General features: G+C 39.1%; 1 protein-coding gene across 1 annotated transcript; it reads left to right on the top strand.

Moving 5' to 3' along the window:
- LOC116559878 (actin-histidine N-methyltransferase-like) lies at positions 1–25,200 on the top strand. The gene is given in 3 exon segments (XM_032291059.1): positions 1–5; positions 13,977–13,983; positions 22,480–25,200. A coding segment is annotated over 1 exon segment (1,785 nt). The 5' UTR covers positions 1–5; positions 13,977–13,983; positions 22,480–22,486; the 3' UTR covers positions 24,272–25,200.
- The last annotated feature ends 1,711 nt before the right edge of the window (positions 25,201–26,911 follow it).

Below are 26,911 nucleotides of genomic sequence, written 5' to 3'. Positions count from 1 at the left end.
AAGGTGTAAGGAAGGGGTCCAGTTTCAGTTTTCTGCCTATGGCTAGCCAGTTTTCCCAACACCATTCATTAAATGGGAAATCCTTTCCCCAAAGATCAGATGATTGTAGATGTGTGGTGTTATTTCTGAAGCCTCTGATCTGTTCCATTGGTCTATACATCTGTTTTGGTAACAGTACCATGCTGTTTTGGTAACTGTAGCCTTGTAGAATAGTTTTAAGTCAGGTAGTGTGATGCCTCCAGCATTGTTCTTTTGCTTAGGAAAGCCTTGGCTAAACAAGCTCTTTTTTGGTTCCATATGAAATTTAAAGTAGTTTTTTTCTAATTCTGTGAAGAAAGTCAATGGTAACTTGGTGGGAATAGCATTGAATCTGTAAATTACTTTTGGGCAGGATGGCCATTTTTATGATACTGATTCTTCCTATCCATGAGCATGGAATGTTTTTCCATTTGTTTGTGTCCTCTCTTATTTCCTTAAGCAGTAGTTTGTAGTTCTCCTTGAAGTGGTCTTTCACATCCCTTGTAAGTTGTATTCCAAGGTATTTTATTCTCTTTGCAGCAGTTGTGACCAACCCATGGAGGCATTAACTCTCAGAATTAATGTAAAGGAGTTACGTAGATAAATTTGATTTGGGGGTCCACAGGGACCCCCAGCAATTCATCCATTACAGTTGAGGTTTTCTACCCCAGCGCTGGTTCCCATAGAGGTTTCTGCCCATAGGTCTCTTCTCTAGTAACTTGTGATTCTCTGTATTTACCTGTCTCTCTCTCCAATTTTGGAGGCAACAATGTGCCTTAAGTTTCTACTTCTGTCATGAGTCTAAGAAGAGTTGTTAATTTTTCAGTTTGTCAAGCTATTTTCTTATTGTTAGAATGAAGTAGTGACTTCTTACATGCCAGCCTGGACTCCAAAAATATTTTTTTAAAAAGAAAATGTAACATTAATGGAGAATGGGAAATTCATTTTTAAATAAGCAATTACTTGTTCTCCTAAGATAGTCATACTGTACAAGTACCTTGCAAACCTCAGTTCCAAGAAGCCGCTTCCAAACTGCTTGCCATAGGGAAAACATATCTAAAAGCCATAACTCCCAAGTATTCCTTAGTTCTAAAGTTATTATTTTACTAGTTACCCGCAGCTCACCATTTGAGGAATGGTGACAAGACCTTCCTCCAATTTGCAGAAAATTAGATTATACTTTTTAGTGGGAACTAATATATTTTCTAGTGTGCTTCAGAAGCATCCTAACATATCAAGTTCTTAGACTTTTCTGTGGCAACAAGGCTAAACTAAGTAGATTTTGAACTCAAACACATCAGGCTTATAAACATTGAACCTCTTTGCATTTAAAAGACCAATGTATAATTTGATAGTCTTCTGTAGGGTCCATTGCTTACAAAACAATGTTGATTTGTTTAACATTTAAAAATGATAAAAATGTGTTCTTACTCAAAACACACAGAAAATACAGGAAGTGATCATGTGTATTAACTATTCTACAAGAATATTTATTGCCAACATGTTCTTTCTGGATTGTGGGACTCTACTGTTTTTTCCTTTACTTGCTTTGAATCATAATCCTAAAAGGCACAAACCTGGATGCCATAATTCTGAATGTTTAAATCCCTAAAAATATAAATATCTAAAGTTGAAATCTGCCACTTTCATGAGGCAGATGTATATAACGCCATTCTACTTCATGGTGACCTCTTAAAGATGTAACTGGGGGGTGTACCCAACTCCCAGAGCCCATAGGTTCTTGGCCTGTCTAACCCAGAGGAATGGCAAAAGGGGCCCTGGAGGCATGGTGAGCTTACCGTTGGAATAAATATTGTGGACACAAAGAGTTTTGTGGAAGAGTTAGAGAGGAAGAGAGAGAGAGAGGAGAGAGACAGAGACAGAGACAGAGACACAGAGAGACAGCTTCCACACTGTTGTGGGAGGGGAACCCAGAACAGAAATCCATTTAGGTAGGAACAGCTGAAGTTTTAACCCTTGAGTTATTCCCTTACTGTTCATGTTCTCGTCCAATGAGAGGAGTTCTTTCAAACTTCTGGAGTGATTGATCTTTGACTGTGATATCGGATTGGCTACTTATTCTACAACCCTGAGTTATAGAGCCCCCTCCTCCCGGAGATTTGGGACAAAAGAGCCTCACCTGGCTTTCCCTACCTGGCCTGCCCAGGAAAACCAGACAAAGAACTTTATATCTGAAACCCCTCTGGTCTCCCGCTGGAGGTGTGGAGCCAGGAAATTCCTGCATTTGAAACCCCTCCCCTAGTGGACTCTGGAAGAGAAGTTTCTTTAATACAGTCCCTCAAAGAGAACTATACTCACCTATACAGAGACACCATTCAAACAACTCTGGATTACTGGAGGGTCCGAGGAAAGAAAGGAGCAAGCTATTTTATAAAGTGATAACATCTTAAGGAATATGTGAAATGGAAATGAGTTACATAGATAAATTTGATTTGGCAGGCAGTAAAAAATTTTGGAGAGTGACAGCTGTGAAATCAGACTGCTCGTTTTGTATCCCTACTCAACCACTTAGTTGTGTTACCCTAAGAAATTGGCTTTGCCTCACTGTGTCTCAGTCCTCTCATTGGGAAAATGGGGACAATAATATGTACTCTGTGGTATTGTTGTAAAGGATTAAGTTAGATAAATCATGTTAAGCATTTAGCATAATGCTTGATATTTAGCAAAAAGTGTGACATGGTAAAAGCCCCATAAAACTGCATACCTCAACCATACTCGGCTGTCTGTTGAAACTGCTCCCTGTAACCCCTAATGTGGCAGGCAAGCAGTCCAAACCCATGCCATCTTGGCCCCTGTGACTTGTAATAAGTAATTAAGGTCTGTAATTTCCACCCCACCCAGACAATGTGTAAACGAATCTTGACTTTTGTGGACCACTTAAGTAACAATCGGAACGTCAAAAGTCCCCTAGCCCTCTGAATGTCCGGAGTCCCTCACCCTCATCTCGGCCCAGGATGTGATTTACAGAATCCACTAGCCTTTGGAATGTCTGAAGCCCCTCACCCCCACCCCTGCCCCTCACCTTCACCCCTGAGGTGGTTTTATGGGCATAAAAGGTCGTGACACCCTCCTTTCGGGGCCATGGGTTGGAGAGACATGAGTCCTCTGTGGCCGCCAGCAATAAAGACCCTGCAATTTGGCATACTTTTGTCTTGGTGTTGACTTTCTATGCCCACTCCATTACAACAAAAGGTATCAAATGTTAGCTTTTATTATTATTATCCATCTTACCGACTTTTTTTCACTAGAGCACATTTGCACACCATTATTTTAGCTCCTGTTGGCGAATCAAAATGTGAATTGCTGAAGGAGATTTGGCACATTTTTCCTACAGTGAGAGGGAGATTGCAAATTAGATGGAGTAGAAATGCCTCTTAGGGGCCTGCCAGGTTCCTATTGCCTCTTCAAAGCATGGGAATAAAGAAAGATTTGAGTCCTTTCAAGGGAAATTCTATTCATTTAGCTACCTTTGCAACCAGCAACTGGTGACATGAATGAGTAACCTGCTAAGCTAGAAGCTAATAACCTAAACAATCATCACCTATGAAAATTAGAGTCACAAGATGTTTGGTTTCCTGTATAAACTAGTGATAACATCTTGACATATATCTTTTAGCTTTTTTCAGAATCAAGGACCTCCACTACATGAAAAATGCTGGTTGCTGTCACAAAGACCTCAAACAGAATAGAACCTCAGACAGACCAGAACCAGAAAGTAGATAAGGGAATTCCAGAAATTTTTTCTATTCTTTGAGAGAGGAGACTTAATTTCCCAAACAATAAGCCCTAATAAAAAAGCATGAGGCCAATTAAATTTGTTTTTTAATTTTATAAACAATCTATAAAATTTTAATCATCTTGACTGTAAGGTATAACTTTCATAGGATTTTTATAACCTATATAATCTTTATTTAAGAGTGAGTTAGTGCTCCAAAAAAACCTTGTTAATCTGATACAGGGGCTCATATATGCTGGTCTTGCATATGTACCTTTGACAATTAATTGTTTATTTATAGAGAAACTGAACTTATTTTATCTTGCAAAATTGGCCTTACAATCTCATGCATGCAACTCTTCTACAATGATCCCTGGGCCTTGAGGTGTTGAATAGTTTTAATTTCTCTTCCTGTGTCTCACAAATGCAGTTTATTTTGATTGGCATCTTCTACTGGGTCTGAAGATGAGGATTTAAATTCTGTCAGTTTTTAAGATTTAGCATGTCTTTTTTAAATCCAGGAGTCAAAGCTCTGTAACTTGATGCCACAAGGACTCTAAAAGTGCATAAAGTTACATGAATGTAATAGCCTTAACTAAAATTTTTTTTAAATTTCAGTTTTTTTCTAAGCAAATCAAACTTAATAATAATTACATAGAAATGATTTCAATAAAGAGCAAGATCTGTTTATTAGGCCAGTTACGTAAAGGCAAAAGAAAAGACCATCTGCAGTGTGACTGCTGTTCTCTATGGGGGATATTACTGTGGAAGAAAACATTTCCTTTAGACCTCTAAGATAAAACCTTTTTTCTTTTTTTTGCATCAGGCCACAATAGTTAGAATCTGAAGTGGGGGGAGGGAAATAACTTACAGGAGCCGAAAATGAGTTGAAGGATAGAGTTATTATTTCAGGCCTTTTACCAGAAGAGAGAAAGCTGAAAAGTATGAAATGCAATAAAAGTCGAACTTTTTATAAAAACAAAATAATAATATCTTGTAATTTATTAAGGGTAAAGCAATACCTTAAGACAATTTCATAGTTTGAACCAATTCTTTAGTGCATTTTAAAAAATCAGAATTCAATCTTTAGAAAGACCTTTATAATTTCCCTTTAATTATAGACAACTTGGTCAGATAAAAGAATTTTTTTTTTTTGGTCGTAAATCCTCTTCTTATGACTTACACAGACCATTCATGACATTTTTGGACTGTCTGGCTTGTCTGGAACATCCCTCCTTTTTAAACAACCAATCATCATATTCCAGGACAAAATTTACGATACAAGATTCCTTCTCATGTAATTTTTTTTAAATTTCCAGGTTTCTTTTATTTTGTTTTACATATAAACTTTAAATAAGCTTTCAATTAGAAAAAAATTTTTCACCTTTTAAAGGGACACATTTTTTTCAGAAAAAAATGTTTCCCCATAATATTTTTTTTTAAAACTGGAAAAGACCTGATTAATGAAATATCCATTATTTAATTTAATATAACTTTAGATTCTAAATTATAGCATTTGTCTGTATTTATCCTATTACATTTACCTAATTATTTTAATAGTTTATCTAGATTATTTATAGAACTATGCTAGTCATCATCTAAAGTTATGAAACCACCATTGCAAAATTATAATTGAGACAGTGAAAAAGATCTCATCTAACTGACTCCATTTTGCTTCTAACCTCCAATCTTTCCTTGTTCATAGGCCAAACTAACTTTAGAAGAACTTAGTTTATAGTTTAGGTTTGAAACAAGGAGGATAACAGTCCTTTCCCAAAACAAACACCCTTCTTGCCTGGGGACTAGACTGCCTAAAGTTAGAAGATTAGAAATTATGGTTTAGGAGTCATGCAGCCAGGGGCTGCAAGATTCTAATCTTCCCAAATTGCTCCTGGGGATAATATCACTCTTGTAAAATATAAGATCAGTGCTTGAGATATTTTACAGACCCTACACTTGATGAATCAGAAGCTACCACCCAGATTGATAAACTGACTCATCTGGTCTTGTGGCCCACATTCAGGAAATGACTCAGCATAAGAGGACAGCTTAGACTCCCTATGATTTCATCTCCAACCCAACCAATCAGAACTCCCAGCTCACTGGGCCCCTACCCACCAAATTGTCATTAAAAACTCTGATCCCTGCATTCTCAGAGAGTAATGATAAAACTCTAGTCTCCCACATAGCTGACTCTGTGTGAATTACTCTTTCTCTGTTGCAATTCCCCTGTCTTGATAAATCAGCTGTGTCTAGGCAGCAGGTGAAGTGAACCCCTTGGGTGATTAGTTATTTCCTTGTCAACCATTTTATATAGGCTGTGAATTTCAGGTGTGTACCTAAGTAAGAATCTTAAGATTAAATATATGGCTACTTTACTAAATAATGCAAGATTTAGCCAGTTTCATTAAACCAATATTTCACAAGCAAAATTATTCCGTTTTGGGCTGGGTTTATAGTTTTGTAACCCTTATGCTAAAAATTTTTAATCATATTTGGATAAAATAAGTATGAAATTCCTTGATCAATACGTGCAAACAAAAATGTATGCTGGTAATTCTTAGGACCTTTCTAATGTTACTTTAGCAATAATTTTAAAGTTAGCTTATTAAAGATTTTACTTAAGTTATGTGAACTTGAAAAGCATTTGGGATATTACTTAATTTATGAATCCTTTTTAAGCCAATTTGGTACCTTGTGGCCAGAGCATGACAAAATACATGTAGTACACATAAACACACACATACACAGTCATACAACAAAAGCTCAGTGGATTTTATCTTATTAGAAAGGTAACAGCAGCTTTACTGTTAAAAGAAAAGAAAATAGAGAAAAAGATAACTCTCTAGTTTGCAGGTCAACTTAGGGCTCTTTTTCCTTGATGTAAATGTTCACAAAGACCATAATATTTTCATTTTACACAAACCCTAGCAAGTAGAGATGCCATAAAACCAATGGGGTGCCTGAAAGAAGGTCATTCTCCCTATTTTCTCTTAATTGTTAGATTGTTTGTTTCTCACTTTTTCCCTTTTTTTTTTTTTTTTTTTTTAAAAAAAAGGAGGACCTAAGCTGTGGTCTATGGTTTTTGTGCAGTGGGTTGAAGTGCACTGCTTGTGGATGAGATGCCACAGTATATTCCCACTGAATCATTGCTACCCTCTTACTTATCTCAGTTTCTCTCTCCAAAGGTATAAGCCCCTCTAGGAGGGCTGAAAGCGTGGAGTGACCAGCTCCTATATGTGCTTCCTGGATGAGTCTTTTTGAAACTAATTTTGTTTTGTGTTCCCTGTAGGGCTGCTGCATGTCATGGGGAATCAAGCCCCCAGACACTCCCATGAGGCCCCTGGTCACCCAAGGACACCTTTAGGGTGGTAGGAGCAAAATGCCCTTTCTCTTCACAGCTGAGGAAACTCAGTCTCTCATTTATCTATGAAAACAACAGCTCAGTTCCTCATGCAAATGCACACAGACAAGCCAAATCAAGATTAATTTGGGGGAGAAAAAGCAATGGAGAAGACCCTTTAGAATGTATCACCAAACCTGAAGTAGGATCCTTAAATAATAACTTCCTAGAAGGGGGGAAAAAACAACAGCCAAGACCATTTCCTGTAAACTGTCCTTAGCCACCCCTAATTTTGTAGCTCTCATCTGCCATTACACACAGCAAGGTCAAAGCCTCTCACAGTACAAGGTAATCTCTGGTAGCCCCAAAGCCAAAGGGGTCAGGTAATGCAACACAGGAGAGTAGAGCTTTAGACCTAAGAAGAAAGTACCCATGACTCTTGAAACTCCACAAAGAAAACAGAACAACCCAAAAAGGGTGAGTGGTGCCTTTTTTCTGAGTTCTTTAGAAGGTTTAACTCATAAGAAGCCTTCTTTAGGTTTTTCTTGGTACTGAAGATGGCAAAGGGGGAAGGAGGTATAGAGTAGAAGAAAAGTAAATGAAAGAACAATTGTTTTTTAATATAGGAAGCAAACAGAAACCAAGCACATGTTGGGTTTTTGTGTGTGTGTGTGTGTTTTCCCCCTCATTTGCAGCTGCAAGGAATTTTAGCCAATTCAGAGAGAACTTTTTACCCATAATTTGGAATTCTCATTTGGATTTGACCAGTCAAATCTGATGAGAGAAAGACTGGAACAAACAACAACAAAAACCCAAACAGGATGATCACTGAGTGCTCTGATGTTAAGGAGAAATTAAGATCAGCTAGTTGTTAATCTTAACTTTAGTCAAGACAAAACTCCAGTTCAGCTATGTACCTAGGGATGGGTCTCAGTTTGAAGACTGCTCTCTACTATTCTAGAAGTATTACAGGTAGTTAGATAGGCATGAGCAGAGCAGTAGAGGGCTCTTCTCCCCCACCAACTAGGAATATCAAGTGACAATTTGATAATTATCATACTGCCTCTCTAAAAATGATAATTTGGCAGCTGGAACCAGGGTACCATGGAGAGACAATCTCCTGATGATCCACAGCTATTAGCATTAAAGTGTTAATTGAATGCGTATGCCAGGGAGAAGTAACTTCCAGAGCATGCACTTTAGGACACAAAATGGCAAAGTATGACCTTCTTGGGACACTCCAAGTCTTAGGATCATGGTTAATCACTGCAGTTGAACTAGCACTTGTTCTCCAAGTGTCCTCTTGGATCTCTTCCAAGTGAGCTTTTCTTTATTTCCTGTTTTAAAACCTTTTAAAAAGACTTCTAATTCTGCTCTGAAACTCCCCTTGGTATCTTCTTCTACCTTATGACGCTCAGTCAAATTCTTTCTACTGGGGAGGCAAGAACTGAAGTTGCTGCAGACCCATAAAGATTCACCGCTGGTAACTCAGATACCTGCCGGTGAGGAAAGAGACCAAAGCATCTAATATTATCTCCCCCTTGACTTCCACACTGCATTTCAGTAGAAGAAAAGGCTTACCCACTGGTGCCTCCTAAATCACCTTCCTATAGATAGCAGGCATAGTATGGGTGAATCTCTCCAGAAGGCATTGTTTTTATTTAAACAAGATCAAACCCCCACCCCACACCTACTCCATGGACCAAGACCCCTTCACATGTAATTTCTAAAACTGTAAACCCAAAACGCTTTCATGTGTAATATTTAGAGCTGTAAGCCTATATAAAGGCAGAGCTTCTCTTTGTTAGGGGAGCATGGCTGTTAAACAAACATGTTGCCTTGCTCCTGGCTGAAATAAATCACCTCTTCCTTCCTCGTTCGTGGCTGCTCCTGCTTCACCACCAGTAATGAAAGCAGGAAAAAAATTCAACTTTCCTTCCCTGTTGGAAGTAAGCTCAAACCCCAGAAAGGAGTTACCTGCTTCCATCATCATCAAAGCAGGAAAACTTGCCTTCCATGTTAAAAGCAAGTAAAACTCAAATAAGGAGTTGTTCAGCAAAATAAACTTTACATCTCAACTAAGTTTTGGGAGATCAGGGATTGTCTAGAAGGGCACTTCCAGGTCTCAGAAAATTGTCTTATTGGTTTGAGTCATAAAGACAACTCAAGGTAGTACCAAGAACCAATAGGAGATTGTCAAAGGTCAGAGGCGCCTCAACCCAGAATCCCTTTGTTGTTACCAAATGTGAGCCCTAAATATCGGAGACAAGTATCAGTCAATTTAGGAAGCTTCTTTTGCCAAAGTTAAGGACATTCGCCCATGACATAGCCTCAAGTGGTCCAGATGACATATGCCCAGGGTGCTCAGGGCACAGCTTGGTTTTATACATTTTAGGATGACATGAGACATCAATCAATATATGTAAGATTTACATTGGTTCCAACCAGAAAGGTCAGGATAACTCAAAGTGGGGAGGGAGCTTCCAGGTCATAGTTAGATAAGAGACAAATAGTAGCATTCTTCTCAGTTTCTGATTAGCCTTTCCAAAGGAGGCAATTAGATGTGCATTTATCCCACTGAGCAGAGGGATGACTTGGAGTCATTGAGTCATTTTGTCCAAGATGAATTTTCTTATGAGGAAGGTATGTAGCTTTCTATCTTAGCAGCTATCTTTTTTAGAAATAGAATGGGCAGCAGGCCCTAAGCAGGTCCCAGCTTGATTTTTCCCTTTGGCTTAGTGATTTTGGGGTCCCAAGATTTATTTTCCTTTCACACTACCATAGAACAAGAGTTTGAGATATACAATTTCAAACTTGAGTTTTAATCTAACTTAGTGAAACTGCCTTTGCAATAGTTACATCAGTGAGAAAATTATAACAGTAAGCTAAGCTAACCCAACCCCCATCTTGTCTTTCCCTTTGTTGTTTCTGGGCTATTGAGCCATGCTAACTTTGGAAGACATTTAGACTACAGTTTAAATGATAATTGGCTTTGCCCAAAACTCAACCACTTATGTAAAGCTAATAGGAGGCCATCTAGCTGAGGTGGGGAGAGGAGTCTGAGTCCTGCTAAGGTGCAGACATTATTCTGGAAGTTATAAAATAGGCAACTTCCCCAATTACTCCTACAAAAACACTGCTATTGTAAATTGACCATTTGAGGTATTTTTCCAGGTTTTTTGAATGTCTGACACCCATGGCTCTACCTGGACCAACAACCCCCACTCCTGTAGCCCCACCCAGAAGTGATTTGGCCAACAAAAGGACAGTTTCAGCCCCTTCTGATTTCCTCTCTACCCTAATCAATCAACAGCAAGCACCTGTTACCTGGGGGTCCCCACCCCCTCCCCCAAACTGCCCTTGAGAAACCTCTAACCTAAGAGTTTCGAATGAGATAATTCTATCTCCCACGTGGCATGGCCATCCTTGTGTCTATTAAACTCTTTCTCTACTAAAATGCTGTGGTCTTTATGCAGTGGGCAGTAAGAACCCCCTCGGGTGGTTGCAATCGTATTGAGGCAATACTCTCCTTTACCACTATGAAACTATTATAATTTTCTTGACTTTCCTTGACATGAATATTTTTTCCACACTCCTCCCCCAAGTATTTTTTCATCCTTGTCAGGATTTTTGGAGGACAGATGTAATTACTGACCTTTGAGTTCTCTCTAAAGATTCCAGTTTTCTACTGTACTTAGTGAGAATGTTCATTATAAATTTTAAACATTATTACAGAAACCTAAAATGTTATTGCAAATTTTAATGCTTTTCACAGGACTTCGTTAAACATCATCTGTTTTCTTTCATCAGTGAAAAATATACCTGTCCACTCATCACAATACTATGGATGGCTATACCAGGGAGTAGGAAAATCTAATAATAATCTTTTAATGCTCTTTAGGAGAAATATACAATAACCATGAGGAGAACTGGATGAGAAATAAAAGTTCATACAGGAAGACTAAACAGAGATAAACTCTGACAGTGAGCTTGCAAGTCATATTTACCTTTGTTTTGCTTGTCTCTATTTTCTATAGTGACAATGTCATGTTTCTGAGTTAGAAAACAAACATGAAAAACAGTGCAAATATTTGAGTAGACATTCACCTTTAAAGGAGCAAAGAGTAGAACAATGGGAGCATGAACAGACATGGATGTGAGAAGGGAGGTGGGGAAGGTAAATATGAGCTGAGAAACAAAATCCCAGGGAGGTGGGTGGGGAAAGGTGTAGAGCTGAGACCACTGACTCGAGAGCTGAGTGATAGCCCAAGGGACATAAAAGCGTGGTTGAGCCAGGTAGGAAAACAAGCCTGAAGCCGAAGATAGGCACACAGGCCTAGGTCTGTAGGCCACAGCAGCCCAATCCCCAGAGAAAGGCTGAAAAGCCCAGACCACACCTTTTCTTCCACCCCTCCACTCCCTACCTTTCCTTTCCCTACCTCCAATTGCAACCTCAGTCTACACACTCTTCAGGAGATCCCATTGGATGCCAACACTCAGTTTCCACTCTACTGTGGTGGTAAAAGATTGGGGCCGGGCGCGGTGGCTCACGCCTGTAATCCCAGCACTTTGGGAGGCCAAGGCGGGTGGGTCACGAGGTCAAGAGATCGAGACCATCCTGGTCAACATGGTGAAACTCCGTCTCTACAAAAAATACAAAAAATATCAGCTGGGCATGGTGGCGCGTGCCTGTAATCCCAGCTACTCAGGAGGCTGAGGCAGGAGAATTGCCTGAACCCAGGAGGCGGAGGTTGCGGTGAGCCGAGATCGCGCCATTGCACTCCAGCCTGGGTAACAAGAGCGAAACTCCGTCTCAAAAAAAAAAAAAAAAAGACTGGACTTTTCTTCTATTTCTATTGTAAGGATTTCACCAGGAATCTCACCAAGGGAAGGAAAGCTTGGGGAATAGCAAGGTGCCTCACTGTGAGGTTCTTGGCTGCCCTTCATGGCAGCCAGTGCAAAATGATGGATCTAGAGTGAATCCTCAAAGGAGGTGATGCTGTTCAGAGACCTGCAGGAGGTGGGGTGCACTGCAGCACTGTCTTGGTGTTACATTATATTGAGGCAGTGGTGTCCTTTGTCACTATGAAACTATAGTAATTTTCTTGACTCTCATTGACATGAATATTTTTTTCACACTTACTCCTCCCTCACTTTTTTAGCCTGACAGGATTCCTGCAGTCCTCCTTCCACACAAATGCAGAAGCCTTAAATATTTTGGTGGGATTCATTCCTGATTTGCTACAGGAGATGAAGGCAGCACTTTCTGACAGGCAGTCATCATTGAGGAAACAACAGGATTCAGGGGACCTAAACACTTTTATTACTTCATTTAGTATAAAGTGTTGTAAAAAAAAAAAACAACGTGTGCAAACACTTCAAAAGAAATTTTGTAAATCACTAGAGTAATTATTGATATGTGATCTTCATTTGTAATCTCAATTATCCCTTCACTGATGTCCAGGTTAATCATCATAGATGACTAGAAACATGAACCGTTGTTCCTAGTGTTTGCATTTATATTTTTCTTTAAGAAAGAGTCTTCCCAGGGCTGTAATTTTTGTCAACAGATAAATCTTTTATTTAATAAATGCAGTCTGTCTTATTTGTTAATTGCATACTGACATCAATTATTTTTAACCTATTGACCTTAAAGTGATTATAAAGTCTTTATCACATTAACCAACATAATAACATTTATACTGCCTACATCTAGGTACATAAAAGTCAACAAAATTGGTTCATAAAACTTTTTCAAACATAATTCCACAACCTTGCAATTTTCTACTTGAGTCAAAATGGGCAGACTTTGTCTTATTGCCATATTCTTTGAAAACAATCAAATTGGACATAAAATGCAGTTCATTGCAATTTTTGTAAATGGTCAATTATGGTTCAAACTAGGGTTCTTTCATGTTTCTAGGAAACACAGGTATTATTTTTAAATGCAAAAACAAAAGGTGACTTAAAGAGATTGTTTCTGTGTATAAAGGTATGAATTTATAAGCACAGTCTCTGGTGTGCAAAAAAAATCCTACTTCTTTATTTTTAACAAATGAAGAGAAATCAAGGTGTCACTGGGTGGAAAATTTACCCACATACATGATTTTTTTGTGACTTACCCATTTAGCCTCAATGGAGCCTCTGTGTTCAATGGCTCCTGCTTTAACACATTCAGTGTTAGTCTGCATGGTTCCCTCACTCACTGCTTGCCTCTCCTCCTAAGTGCAAAATAACTTTGTCGAAAGTTGGTGTCTATTCCCTAGACTACTAGATGTCTCCCACTGAGGTCCTCAACTCCCCATGGCACCACTACTGAGCAGTGTAAAGCAGAAACCAGGACTTGATATAAGTATAGATTCAAAATGAAAATTGATCCCTTTTATATGTACCTCTGTGTTCCTCTCTTTGCCTTGTACCTTGTAAGAGATACTTGGAAAACCTTTTGACCCATCTCACATTTAGAAATGATAGAAAGAGCATCTTTAAAAAGATTCCCTTGACTCCTCTCTGAGTCTGTGTATAAGGTTCTTTGTCAATTCTTGAGGGATATATAGGCAACAAAAGCAATTGAAATACTCTTAAGATACTGAAACAGGGTCTTTGGCAGTGGCTGTGCAGTTGTTTTTTGCTTCTTAGGACACTGGAGACAAGAGGGGATCTTTTAAAATACTTATGCCTAGCTCTGACACAGGGACATACTCATTTGATTATTTCAGCATGCATCAAAAGCATTGAGATTTTTATTAAAAGCTCGCCAAGGTAATCTAATGTGCCATGACATTGGAGAATCATTGGGCAGAATTATTGCTTAGTTTGGGAGCGGGGTACTATGGACTACTGGGAGATTTGAAGTACCCATCATGCTATTGAAAAGAGCATCCAGGTGTACAGGATGAAGTTTATGATTTTCTTTCTAATAAATAGTTGTAGATAAAAAAATCCAGTGAGTTATATTCATATCATGGAATAGTAGTCAGTAATAAAAATTAACCAAGTATTATTAACACAAACCACAACTTGGGAGAATCATCATAGAATAAGGTTGAGTGAAAAAAGCTAATGCTGAAATATTATATTATATGATAACTTCATAATTCATTCTTTAAAGGACAAAATTATAGAGCTGTAGAACCATTTTCCCAGGGGCAAAGGCGTGAAGTAAAGGAAAGAAGTGAGTGTGACTCTGAAGATGCTTGTAGCATTAAAACGGTTTTAATGTTTTAATTATATCAATGTCAATACCTTAGTTATGATACTGTAGCAATCAGACATGAGAAAGAAATAAAAGACATCCATACTGGAGAGGAAAAAGTCAAAGGATTCATGTTTGCAGATGATATAATCTTATATTTGGAAAAACCTCAAGACTCCACAAAAAACTATTAGAACTAATAAACAAATTCAGTAAAATTGCAGGATACAAAATCAATACACAAATATCAGTAGCATTTCTATATGCTAACAGCAAACAATGTAAAAAAAAAAAAAAGCAAGAAAATAATCCCACCTACAATGGCTAGAAATACAATTAAATGCCTAGGAAGTAACTTAACCAAATAAGTTAAAGATCTCTACAGTGAAAACTATAAAACATTAGTGGAAGAAATTGAAGAGAACACAAAAATTGGAAAGACATTTTATGTTTATAAAGTGGAAGAATCAATATTGTTAAAATGTCCATACTACCCAAAGCAATCTACAGATTTAAAGCAATCTCTATCAAAATACCATAACATTCTTCACAGAAATAGAAAAAACAATCCTAAAGTTTACTTAGAACCACAAAAGACCCAGAACAGCCAAAGCTATCCTGAGCAAAAAGAAAAAAAATACTGAAGGAATGATAATACTTAACTTAAAATTATACTACAGAGACGTAGTAACCCAAACCAGCATTGTATTGGCATAAAAACAGACACGTGGATCAGTGGAACAGAGAACCCAGAAACAAATCCACAGATCTACAGTGAACTCATTTTTGACAAAGGTGTCAAGAACATACATTTGGGAAAAGACAGTCTCCTCAATAAACAATGCTAGGAAAACTGGATATCAACAGGCCAAGGAATAAAATTAGACAACTATCTCTTGCTATACACAAAAATCAAATCAAAATAGATTAAAGACTTAAATCTAGGACCTCAAACTATTAAGCTACTACAAGAAAACATCCGGGAAAATCTCCAACACGTTTAACCAGGCAAAGATTTCTTGAGTAATATCCCACACACTCGGACAGCAAAAGCAAAAATGGATCGATGGGACCACATCAAGTTAAAAAGCGCCTTCACAGCAAAGGAAACAGTCAACCAAGTGAAGAGACAACTTACAGAATGGGAGAAAATATTTGCAAACTACCCATCTGACAAGGGGTACCAGAATAATGCTACAGAATATATAAGGAGTTCAAACAACTTTATGGGAAAAAAATCTAGTATTTGGATTTTAAAATGGGCAAAAGATCTGAACTGACATTTCTCAAAAGAAGACATACCAATGGGAAACAGTTCTATGAAAAGGTGCTTAACATCATTGATCATCAGAAAAATGCATATCAAAACTACAATCAGATATTATCTCACCCCAGTTAAAATGGCTTTTATCCAAAAGACAGACAATAACATGCTGGAGTGGATGTGGAGAAAAGGGAGCCCTCATAGAAAGTTAGTAGGAATGTAAATTAGTACAACCACTATGAATAACAGATTGGAGTTAACTCAAAAAGTAAAAGTAGAGCTATCATCTGGTCTAGCAATCTCACTTCTAGATATATAACAAAAAGAAAGGAACTAACAGTCAAAGAGATATCTGTACTCCCATGTTTATTGGAGCACTATTTATAATAGCTGAGATTTGGAAGCAACGTAAGTGTCAATCAACAGATGAATGGGTAAAGATAAGGTGATATATATACATAGTAGAGCCATAAAGAAGAATGAGATCCTGTCATTTGTAGCAACATGGATGGAACTGCAGGTTATTATGTTAAGTGGAGTAAGCCAGGCACAGAAAGACAAACTTTGCATGTTCTCACTTATTTGTGGGAGCTAAAAACCAACAAAATTGAACCCATGGAGATGGTAGAATTATGGTTAGCAGAGGCTGGGAAGGTTCAGGGGTTGGGTGGGAAAGAGGAGATTGTTAATGGGTAAAAAAATATGGTTAGATAGAATAAGATCTACCATATGTTAGCACAACAGGGTGACTACAGTCAACAATAATTTGTTATACATTTAAAAACAACTAAAATAGTATAATTGGATTGTTTGTAACACAAAGAAAAGATAAATGCTTTAGACTCTTTCTCCGCTGTGTCCAATCTGCTAATGAGGCCATCAAAGGCATTTTTCATCTCTGTTACAATGTTTGTGATTTTAGCATTTATTTTTTACTTTTTCTTAGAATTTAAATCTCTGTGCTAATACTGCCCATCAGTTCATGCGTGCTATTTTATCCATTAGTCCATAGCATATTAATCATAGATATTTTAAATTCCTACTCTATGAATTCCAACATTCCTGCCATAACTGAGCTGAGATCTGATGGCTGCTATTTTGCTTCACCTGTGTATTTGCTTTTTAGTATGTTTTGTAATTTTTTCTTGGTGGTCAGTCATAATGTACTGAGCAAAAGAAACTGTGGTAAAGAGTAAAACTTGCAATGGTTAAGACGTAGGGGAAGGAGAAGCATCCTGTGGTTCTAAGATTAGCTCTGAGTGTATAGTGAGTCCTGTCTCTGGACTGAGAACTTCACAACTTCTCCTCATTATTTCCTTTTCCCTTTAGGTGTGACAGGATGGCTAGAGTGGGCTTGAGTTGGGTATTTCCTTTTCCCTTGGTTGCTAGGCTCTGGAAAAACTAAACCAAACCGAAATTTTAGGCTCTGGTAAAATAGTTTCTCTTGAGGGCAGGCCTTGTTAAGAAGACCAGAATACTCTGGCATATTGCAAAAAGATTATATTTCCTCTCCTCTGCTAGAAGAAATGGATGATTTTTCACAAATATTCACTGTGGGACCTGGTAGAACTCCTAGAGTTAAGCCTCACAAAAGTGTGCCAGGCCTCTTGTAACTAAAACCTCATGGGGATGCTAACTTTGAGAATTGTCCACAGGGACCCTCCAGAAATTCATCCATTACAGTTGAGGTTTCCTACCCAGCACTGGTTATCATGAAGGCTTCTGCTCATGGATATCTTCTTATGTTAACTTGTGATTCTCTGTATTTGCCTGTCCCTCTCTACAATTTTGCGGGCAGCAGTTTACCGTAAATCTTCACTTCTGTCATGGGTGTAAAGAGTTGTTAATTTTTTAATTCGCCAAGCTTTTTTCTTATTGTCAGAATGAAGTAGGGACCTCCATCTCCATGCATGCTAGCCTGGACACTGAATTTCCAAAAATAAGTTTTTAAAAAGAATTTCAGTATGAAATGGAGAGACATTGAGCAATTCATTTTTAAATAAGCAATGACTTGTTCTTCTAAGTTAGTCACACTGTAAAACCACCTTCAGAACCTCAGATCTGGAAAACCTCTTCAAAACTGCTCGTCATAGGGAAAACACATCTAAACTTCCTGACTCCAACTATTCCTTAGCTCTAAACAGTTATTCTTTGACCAATTACACAGTGCATACCATTTGAGAAATGATGACAAGACCTTCCTCCAATTTGCAGAAAATTAGGTCCTAATTTTATTTGGAACTAAATGAATTTACTAGTTTGCCTGAGAAGTATCCTAACTTATATCAAGTTTTTAGACTCCCCTGAGGGAGCAGAGCTAGTTTAACAAGATTTTGAATGCAAACACAACAGGCTTATAATCATTGGTTCTGTTTGCATATACAGATCAGTGTCTGATGTGATAGTCATCCGCAGGGCACAGTGCCTAGAAAACCATGTAGATTTGTTTAGGAATTTTAAATGATAAAAATTTATTCTCTCTCACACACATAAAACACACAGAGAATACTAGAAGTTGATCATAAGTGTTTTAACTATTTTGCAAGACCGTGTTTTTCCCAACACATTCTCTCTGGATTGTGAGATTCTACTGTTTTTTTTTTCCTTTACTTGCTTTGAATTATAATCCCAAAAGACAATCCTGGACACCTTAATTTTAAATATTTAAATCCCTAAAGATTAATATCCCTAAAGTCTAAATCCTTGAAGTCTGAAATCTCTAATATCTAAAATCGCTGAAAGCACTATCACAGAATAGATATATTATATTAAGTGACACTATTACCTTGTTACTGTTTTTTTTTTTTTTTTTTTTTTGATACAGAGTCTTGCTCTGGAGTGCAGTGGTATGATCTCAGCTCACTGAAACCTCTGCCTCCCCAGATTCAAGTGATTCTCCTGCCTCAGCCCCTCAAGTAGCTGGGACTACAGGCATGCACCACCACATCTGACTAATCTTTGTATTTTTTAGCAGAAATGGATTTTTACCGTGTTGGCCAGCCTGGTCTCAAACTCCTGACCTCAAGTGATCTGCCTGCCTTGGCCTCTCAAAGTGCTGGCATTACAGACATGAGCCACCGTACCAGGCCTTGTTATTGTCTTTATTTGGAAATCAACTATGATTTCAGAAGATGTGTGTAGGTGCCAACCTGACAAGGGGAGGACTTGTGGACCTAATTTTAGGTGTCAACTTGACTAGATTAAAGAATACCTAAAAATCTGGCAAAGCATTATTTTGGGGGTGTCTGTGAGGGTTTTTCCAAAGGAGGTTAGTGTGTGAGTCTCAGTGGACTATGTGGAGAAGATCTGGCCTAATGTTGGTGGGCAACAACCCAACAGCCTGGGCAGGAAGAGAACAAATACAGAGGGCAAATTTGTTTCTCTCTCAGAGCTGGAACAGACTTTTCTTCTGCTCCTTGGATATCAGAAATTTGACTCCATTAAAGTGCATCACTTTATCACACTTTTAACTTTGCGTGTTAGCTTTGTGCATGTAGGTAAAAACGTTGCTGAGATCACTAAAAGAGCTGTAGCGATCCTTCATGGTTTTTTTTACTTGTTCTCCTCAAAATACTTAAGTATTCATCATGGCATTTCAGATGATTGCAGTTATAAAGCTGGGTGCACACAATCATTGATCATGGTGAAATACACTGTAGAGTTCACTTTTTGACCTCATTCTTTAGAAATATGGTTCATCTGCTCATACCTGTGCATCTGTCATTGAGCAACCTATGCAACCCAAATAACTGGGTGTTTATGCTTGAAAAAAATATGTATGTTATTATTGTCTATTTTATTGTGTGAAGTGGCCTATAAACTATTCCATCATATTTTTATGTTACTCAGATAAATCTCCCCCTAAAAATGTAAATAAATGTGTCTTAAGGAATTTTATATGACTTTTCCCAGAATTATGTTTTTTGGTGATTTTGATCTTCTAAGATTGTGGTTTTCAGTAACTTAAGCATTAGAGATTTTGATTTTTTGAGATTTCAGCAGTTGATATGATTTGTTTGGGATTGCCTTTTGAGATTATGATTGGCTCTCCCTGTACTTTTATGGTGAGTATGTATGTGTGTGTGTGTGTGTGTGTGTGTGTGTGTGTGTTCTCCAGTCTTCACTGAATATAATTTCCAATTTAAATAAATCACACGACTGATACCAATCAACCAATTGTCCACTGGAGTCAAAAGAGAGGAAGAAATTACTAGAAAATGATGGAATCTGATTTCCGACCAGTGTAAAAATACTTCCAGTTGATGCTTCCTCAAGACTTAAGATCAACCCTAGAGGCCCCTATATTTTCTCATCCTTGTCAGGATCTTTGAAAAGCAGATGTAATTACTGACGTTTGAGTTCCCTGTAAGCTTAAGATTCCAGTGTTCTTCAATAGCGAGTGAGAATGTGCATTATAAATTTTAAACATTATTATAGAAACCTAAAATGATGTTATTGGAAATTTTAATACTTTTCACAGGACTTGATTAAACATCATCAGTTTTCTTTCATTGGTGAAAAATGTATTCATCTACCCATCACAATACTATGGATGGATATACCAAGCAGTATAAGAATCTAATAATCTAATTACAATTCTTTTTGAACTTTTATTTTAAATAAAAAGTGTATACATGGGCAGGCTTGTTACAAGAGTATACTGCATTCACATGTGGCATAATACACAAGAGGTAGTTTTTTAACCCATTTTCTGCTTCCATCCATCCACCCTCTAGTAGTCTAGAGCGTCCATTGTCCCCATGCTTATATCTGTGGGTGCTCAATGTTTAGCTCTCTAAGTGAGAACATGCAGTATTTGGTTTTTGTTTCTGCATTAAATCGATTAGGATTATGGCCTACAGCTCCATCCATGTTGCTGCAAAGGACATAATTCTATTCCTTTTCATGGCTGCATAGTATTCCATAGTGTATATGTACTATGTTTTCTTCACCTGAACAACCATTGATGGATACCTAGGTTATTCTACCTCTTTGCTGTTGTGAATAGTGCTGTGATGAACATATAAGTTCATGTGTCTTTTTGGTAGAATGATCTATTTTCCTTTGGGTATATACTCAGTAAAGGGATTACTGAGTCAAATAATAGCTGTGTTTTGACTTCTTTGAGAAATTTCCAAATTGCTTTCTACAGGAGCTGAACTATTTAGATTCCCAACAACAATGTATAAGCATTCCCTTTCCTTCACAGCCTCACCAGCATCTATTGTTTTTTGACTTTTTAATAATGGCCATTCTGACTGGTGTAACTAGTATCTTGTGTTTTTTATTTGCATTTTTTGATGATTAGTGATGATAAGAATTTTTCATATGTTTATTGGCCAGTTATATGTCTTTTCAGAGAAATGTCTGTTCATGTTCTTTGTCCACTTTTTAATGAGATTACTTGTTTTTTGCTTGTTGATTTATTTGGGTTCCCTATAGATTCTGGATATTAGATCTATTTCAGATTCATAATTTGCAAATATTTTCTCCCATTCTCTAGGTTGTTTATTTACTTTATTAATAGTTTCTTTGTTAATAGTTGTTTATTTACTTTGTGTGGAAGCTCTTTAGTTTAACTAGGTCCTGCTTGTCAATTTTTGTTTTTGTTGCAATTGCGTTTGGAGAATTAGCCAAATATACTTTGCCAAGGCCAATGTCAAGAAGGGTATTTCTCAGATTTTCCTGTAGGATTTTTCAATTATAATCTTTTAATGCTTTGAAGATATATATATATATATATATCATATATATATATATGCATACCATATATATATATATCTTATATATTATATAAATGTGAGGAGAGCTGGATGAAAATTTTAAGTTTATAACTCAAGACTAAACTGAGATAAGCTCTGACAGTGAGCTTACAAGTCATATTTATGTTTTGCTCACCTCTATTTTCTATCAGGACAATGCCATGTTTTTTAATTAGAAAATAAACATGAAAAACATTGCAAATATGTGAATAAGCACTGAACTTTAAAATAAGCAAAAGGTAGAACAATGGGAGGATGAACAAACATGGATGTGAGAAGGGAGGGAGGGAGGATAAACATTAGCTGAGAAAATTCCAGGAAGGTGGGTGGGGAAAGGGGTGGAGCTGGGACCATTGATTCAAGAGCTGAATGATAACCCAAGGGACATAAAAGCCTGGTTGGGACAGATGTGACAGAATTGCAAGGTACAAACAGACCAAGCCAGGATAACTCAAGAAGTTACCCTGGCACTGTCAGATGCCACAATGGCCCCCAGTGCCCAAATCCAGTGGTGACTCTTGGTGCTTGTTCTCCTTTACTCGTCTTTCATATTTCATCCTGTGTTACTATGATTCGTGTATTAGTCCATTCTCACGTTGCTCTAAAGAAATACCTGAGACTGGGTAATTTATAAATAAAAGAGTTTTAATAACTTATGGTTCTTTAGGCTGTACAGGAAGCATGATGCTGGCATCTGCTCAACTTCTGGGAAGGCCTCAAGAAACTTCCAATCATGGCAGAAGGTGAAGGTGGAGCAGAAACATGGCTAGAAAAGAAGCAAGAGAGTGAGGGAGGAGGGACTACACACCTTCAAAACACCAGATCTCATAGAAACTCAGTCACTCTCATGAGGACAGTACCAACAGAGGAATGGTGCTGAACCATTCATGAGAAATTCACCCCACAATCCAGTCACCTCCCACCAGGCACCACCTCCAACAGTGGAGATTACAATTCAACTTGAGATTTGGTGGGGACACAGATACAAACCATAACAATTGGTATACACAGTATAACACATTATATGGAGCTTTTAAGAGGTGAATGGGGGCCGCCGCCGCCGCCACCGCCGCCACTGCCACCACCTGGGGGTTGGTTGAGGCGGACGGCGGGGTCCGGGCCGGAGTGCGTCGTTCCCGCTGCGCTAGGGCAAGCGGGCAGTCAGAAAATGGGTAAGAAAAGTCGAGTAAAAGCTCAGAAATCCGGCACTGGTGCTACAGCAACTGTGTCACCGAAGGAAATCTTGAACCTGACCAGTGAGCTGTTGCAGAAATGCAGCAGTCCTGCGCCTGGCCCAGGAAAAGAGTGGGAAGAGTATGTGCAGATCCGGACTCTAGTCGAGAAAATACGGAAAAAGCAAAAAGGTCTGTCCGTTACTTTTGATGGAAAAAGATAAGATTACTTTCCTGATCTAATTAAATGGGCCTCTGAAAATGGGGCTTCCGTCGAGGGTTTTGAAATGGTTAACTTCAAAGAAGAGGGCTTTGGTTTGAGAGCAACAAGAGATATCAAGGCAGAAGAATTGTTCTTATGGGATCCACGAAAATTACTAATGACTGTTGAATCTGCTAAAAATTCAGTGTTGGGGCCTTTATATTCTCAAGACCGAATCCTTCAAGCCATGGGAAACATCGCACTGGCCTTTCATTTGCTGTGTGAGCGAGCCAGTCCTAACTCCTTCTGACAGCCCTACATTCAAACTCTCCCCAGTGAATATGACACTCCTCTCTACTTTGAAGAAGAAGAAGTTCGGTATCTGCAGTCCACACAAGCTATACATGATGTCTTCAGCCAGTATAAAAACACAGCTCGACAGTATGCCTCATTCTGTAAAGTCATCCAGACCCATCCTCATGCCAACAAACTGCCCTTGAAGGATTCTTTCACTTATGAGGACTACAGGTGGGCAGTCTCTTCTGCTATGACGAGGCAAAACCAAATTCCCACCGAGGACGGTTCCCAGGTGACCCTGGCCCTGATTCCTTTATGGGACATGTGTAACCACACCAACGGCCTGATCACTACTGGTTACAACCTGGAAGATGACCGCTGTGAGTGTGTGGCTCTGCAGGATTTTCAGACTGGAGAGCAGATTTACATTTTTTACGGCACTCGATCAAATGCAGAGTTTGTGATCCACAGTGGTTTTTTCTTTGACAATAACTCACATGACAGAGTGAAAATAAAGCTTGGAGTGAGTAAAAGTGACAGACTCTACGCCATGAAGGCTGAGGTCTTAGCGCATGCCGACATCCCCACTTCCAGCGTTTTTGCGTTGCATTTTACGGAGCCGCCCATCTCTGCTCAGCTTCTGGCTTTTCTCCGAGTATTCTGCATGACTGAAGATGAATTGAAAGAACACTTGCTGGGAGACAATGCTATTGATAGAATCTTCACCTTGGGGAACTCTGAATTTCCTGTTAGCTGGGACAATGAGGTCAAACTTTGGACATTTCTTGAAGATAGAGCTTCGCTTCTTTTAAAAACATATAAAACAACTATTGAGGAAGATAAATCCATCTTGAAAAACCAGGATCTTTCTGTTCGTGCAAAAATGGCCATCAAATTGCCCTTAGGTGAGAAAGAGATTTTGGAAAAAGCAGTAAAGAGTGCAGCTGTCAACCGGGAATACTACCGCCAGCAGATGGAGAAGGCTCCGCTTCCCAAATATGAAGAGAGTAACCTTGGGCTGTTGGAGAGCAGCGTGGGGGACTCGAGGCTCCCCCTGGTCTTGAGAAATCTCGAGGAGGAGGCTGGAGTGCAGGATGCCTTGAACATCAGAGAGGCCATCAGCAAAGCAAAGACCACAGAAAACGGGCTTGTAAACGGTGAAAACTCTATCCCTCATGGGACCAGGTCCGAAAATGAAAATCTCAATCAAGAGGGAAGTAAAAGAGCAGTTGCAGAGGCCAAAGGGTCTTCTTCAGACAGCACTGGCGCGGTGAAGGAGTAGCGCCGAGGTGAAGCTGGGTCGTCGGCACCCAGTGGAGCAGGAGTTGACGGACGGTCCGTTCACATCGCTGTGTCTCCTTGTTAACATATTTCTTTCTGCAGAGAGGAAGATAATGTTTTTGCTGCTTTATATAAAAATGGTTTTTTTAAGTTATTTTAAAAATCTAGCTTCCCTTTTTGATTAAGATTGCCATCTTGCTTTTGGGCAAAACAAGCGAGTTAACAAACAGCAGTAAGAAATGGGGAAGAGGTGCCTGTGGAGATCTGCAGACCCACTGTGGGCAAAGGTATTTTCTTCCTGGGGAAGAATTCAGTTCCTCTCTCAGCTGTGCTTTTGTGGGCCTGTCATCTTGATGACCAGAATGAAAGCTTGCTCTGCCTCCTGCCAGCCAGAGCTGGTGGCGGGACTCGGGTATTCAGCATCAAGGTGGGGAATTGCACAGCAGAAAACAGAATTGAAGTTGGGAAACTGTAGAGTCTGGGTAAAATCTTTGGTTTTTCTCCTTAAAAAATAACACCCCATTACCAAAAGAAAAGGTAAGGTGGCAACCTTATTTTTAATAGTTTAAATGTTGATGATAATCCTAATTATATAAAAAATTATATATAAACACACACATATATATATCTAGTGATTTCTAAAGATTTGTTTACTTTTGTGTTTTGTTTTACTGTACTAAGAACTTATCCTTTCTCCTTGAATCAAAGTAGGACGTGCATCATCCTCCTAATTTTAAATGTTGGCTCTGATTTTAAAGTGGTGCATTTGATTCCAGCCTTGGTAATGGAGAGTTTGCAAACACACAGCGGCCCACAGCTTCACGTGGTGGTGTGCAGTGTGAGGCAGCTCCCTGGCTTTCCTGGTATTCACAACAAGCTAGAGATTTTCAAAGCTACACTTTTGAGTAAAAGCCCTTATTAAAAGAAAAAAAAAAAAAGAGGTGAATGGATCCTGAGGGCTCTGCCCTCATAAATGGATTAATATATTCATGTATTCATGAATTAATTAGGCTGTCATACAGCTTTATAAATAATAGCACAAAGAATGAGGGAATATTTGCATCTTCTAAAAATCCATGTGGAGGCAGTCTTTGGATATTTCCTGGTTAAGAGACTGACAATAATAGACAGCAGATAAGATTATAGAGCTTTCTCTATTATCTCCTTCTCATAGTCCTTTTTTAATTAAAAAAACAGAACCATGTATAGAACGCATGTGCCAAGGGAAAGTTTAGACACAGTCAAGTGCCTATGCAGAAGTTCCATGTAAGCATTAATATTATTTTTTCTCTCGTGAATCCTAAGGTCCCAGAACAGTGAATGGCACATAGAAGAAACTCAATCATTGATTATGAATAATGCAGAGACTCAGAATATTGATCATCACTAATGTCAAGAAATACATCTTATGTGCTCCTCCCCTTTGTTCTCAAAGAACAACCTAGAGGAGTCTAGAGGTGGTACAATATAATCTGTGAGTTCTGCCCTGTCACTCCCATGATCTCTCTTCATCTTCAACAGAGTATTGGTAGGAAAAAGTTCTTTAGGAGAGACATTAAAATCACGAGCAGTTCTTCCTGGATACTTGTATGATGACCTGCAATTATCCAGGATGCAGCCTAAACCCCATTGCTGCACTGTGTGGGATCATTTGAGATCCTCTCTCCTGTCTCTATTCCAACAAGATCTTGCTAATTCCTTTTCTCTACAACCCCTCCTGCCTTACTGACTCTCTGGCTATTTCCACATATGCTGTGCTTCCAGGGTTTGTGCTTTTTCCTGAGCTTCTCCCTATCCCTTTTTGCACTCTCTTCTGCTTAGATGTCTTTCAAGATGCAGATCAGCCATCAGTTTCCTTAGGGAAACACGTTATAATATTATGTAATATGCAGGGATAAATAGGCAGCAGATGGGGATGAATTGCTCCTAAAAATCTTCCTGTAGGCGGCTCTCCTGTTCCCTGTGCTCCCCTGCACAGCGGCCTGCCTTCCGCGCTCTGGCGGAGCCTCAGGAGGGGAAGGCTGGGAGGGGTTGGGGCAGCTGTTCACTTACGCAAGACGTCAGGAAACTCGGACACCAGCTTCCCATGGCGGGTTTTGATCTTCACAACTACGGCCTGGTGGTGCTGGTGCAGCTGAAGGAGCTGGTGCCCGCGACAGAGCTAAAGCTTGTGCCCAGGCTGTAGCTGAGGCCGGGGCTCGTGCTGCCCCATAGGCCCAGCTCAGACCACCCTCATAGCCGCTGCTGGTCTTCTTATGAATACTCAAGTTCTGCGTCCCAGACTCCTGCCGGTTCTCCTCGCCCTCCAGCAGCTTCAAGTAGGTGGCACTCTCAATGTCCAGGGCCAGCTTGAGGGCCTCAAAGGCCAAAGGGCTTCCCTGGAGGCCACCATCTCAGATGCGGAGCAATGAGGGAGCTGGCCTTTAAGAATGCCGCCGCCAAGCTGTCTGAACGGGAGGCCGCCCTGCAGCGGGCCGAGCAGGACCTGGCACGGCAGCTGTGTGAGTACCAGAAGCTGAGAAATGCGTATTTCTGTATGTAAAGCAGGAAAAGTACAAGAAAAATATGGTATATTGTATCTTGCCAAAGGCAAAAGCCTTCGAAGACTAATTTGAAGCCTGTCAAAAGACACTGGGGAAGA

This window comes from Sapajus apella, unplaced genomic scaffold, assembly GCF_009761245.1.
Source record: "Sapajus apella isolate SASKATOON/1434 unplaced genomic scaffold, GSC_monkey_1.0 scaffold24, whole genome shotgun sequence".
Classification (NCBI taxonomy): Eukaryota; Metazoa; Chordata; class Mammalia; order Primates; family Cebidae; genus Sapajus; species Sapajus apella.
This window is presented reverse-complemented; position numbering and strand designations above follow the sequence as displayed.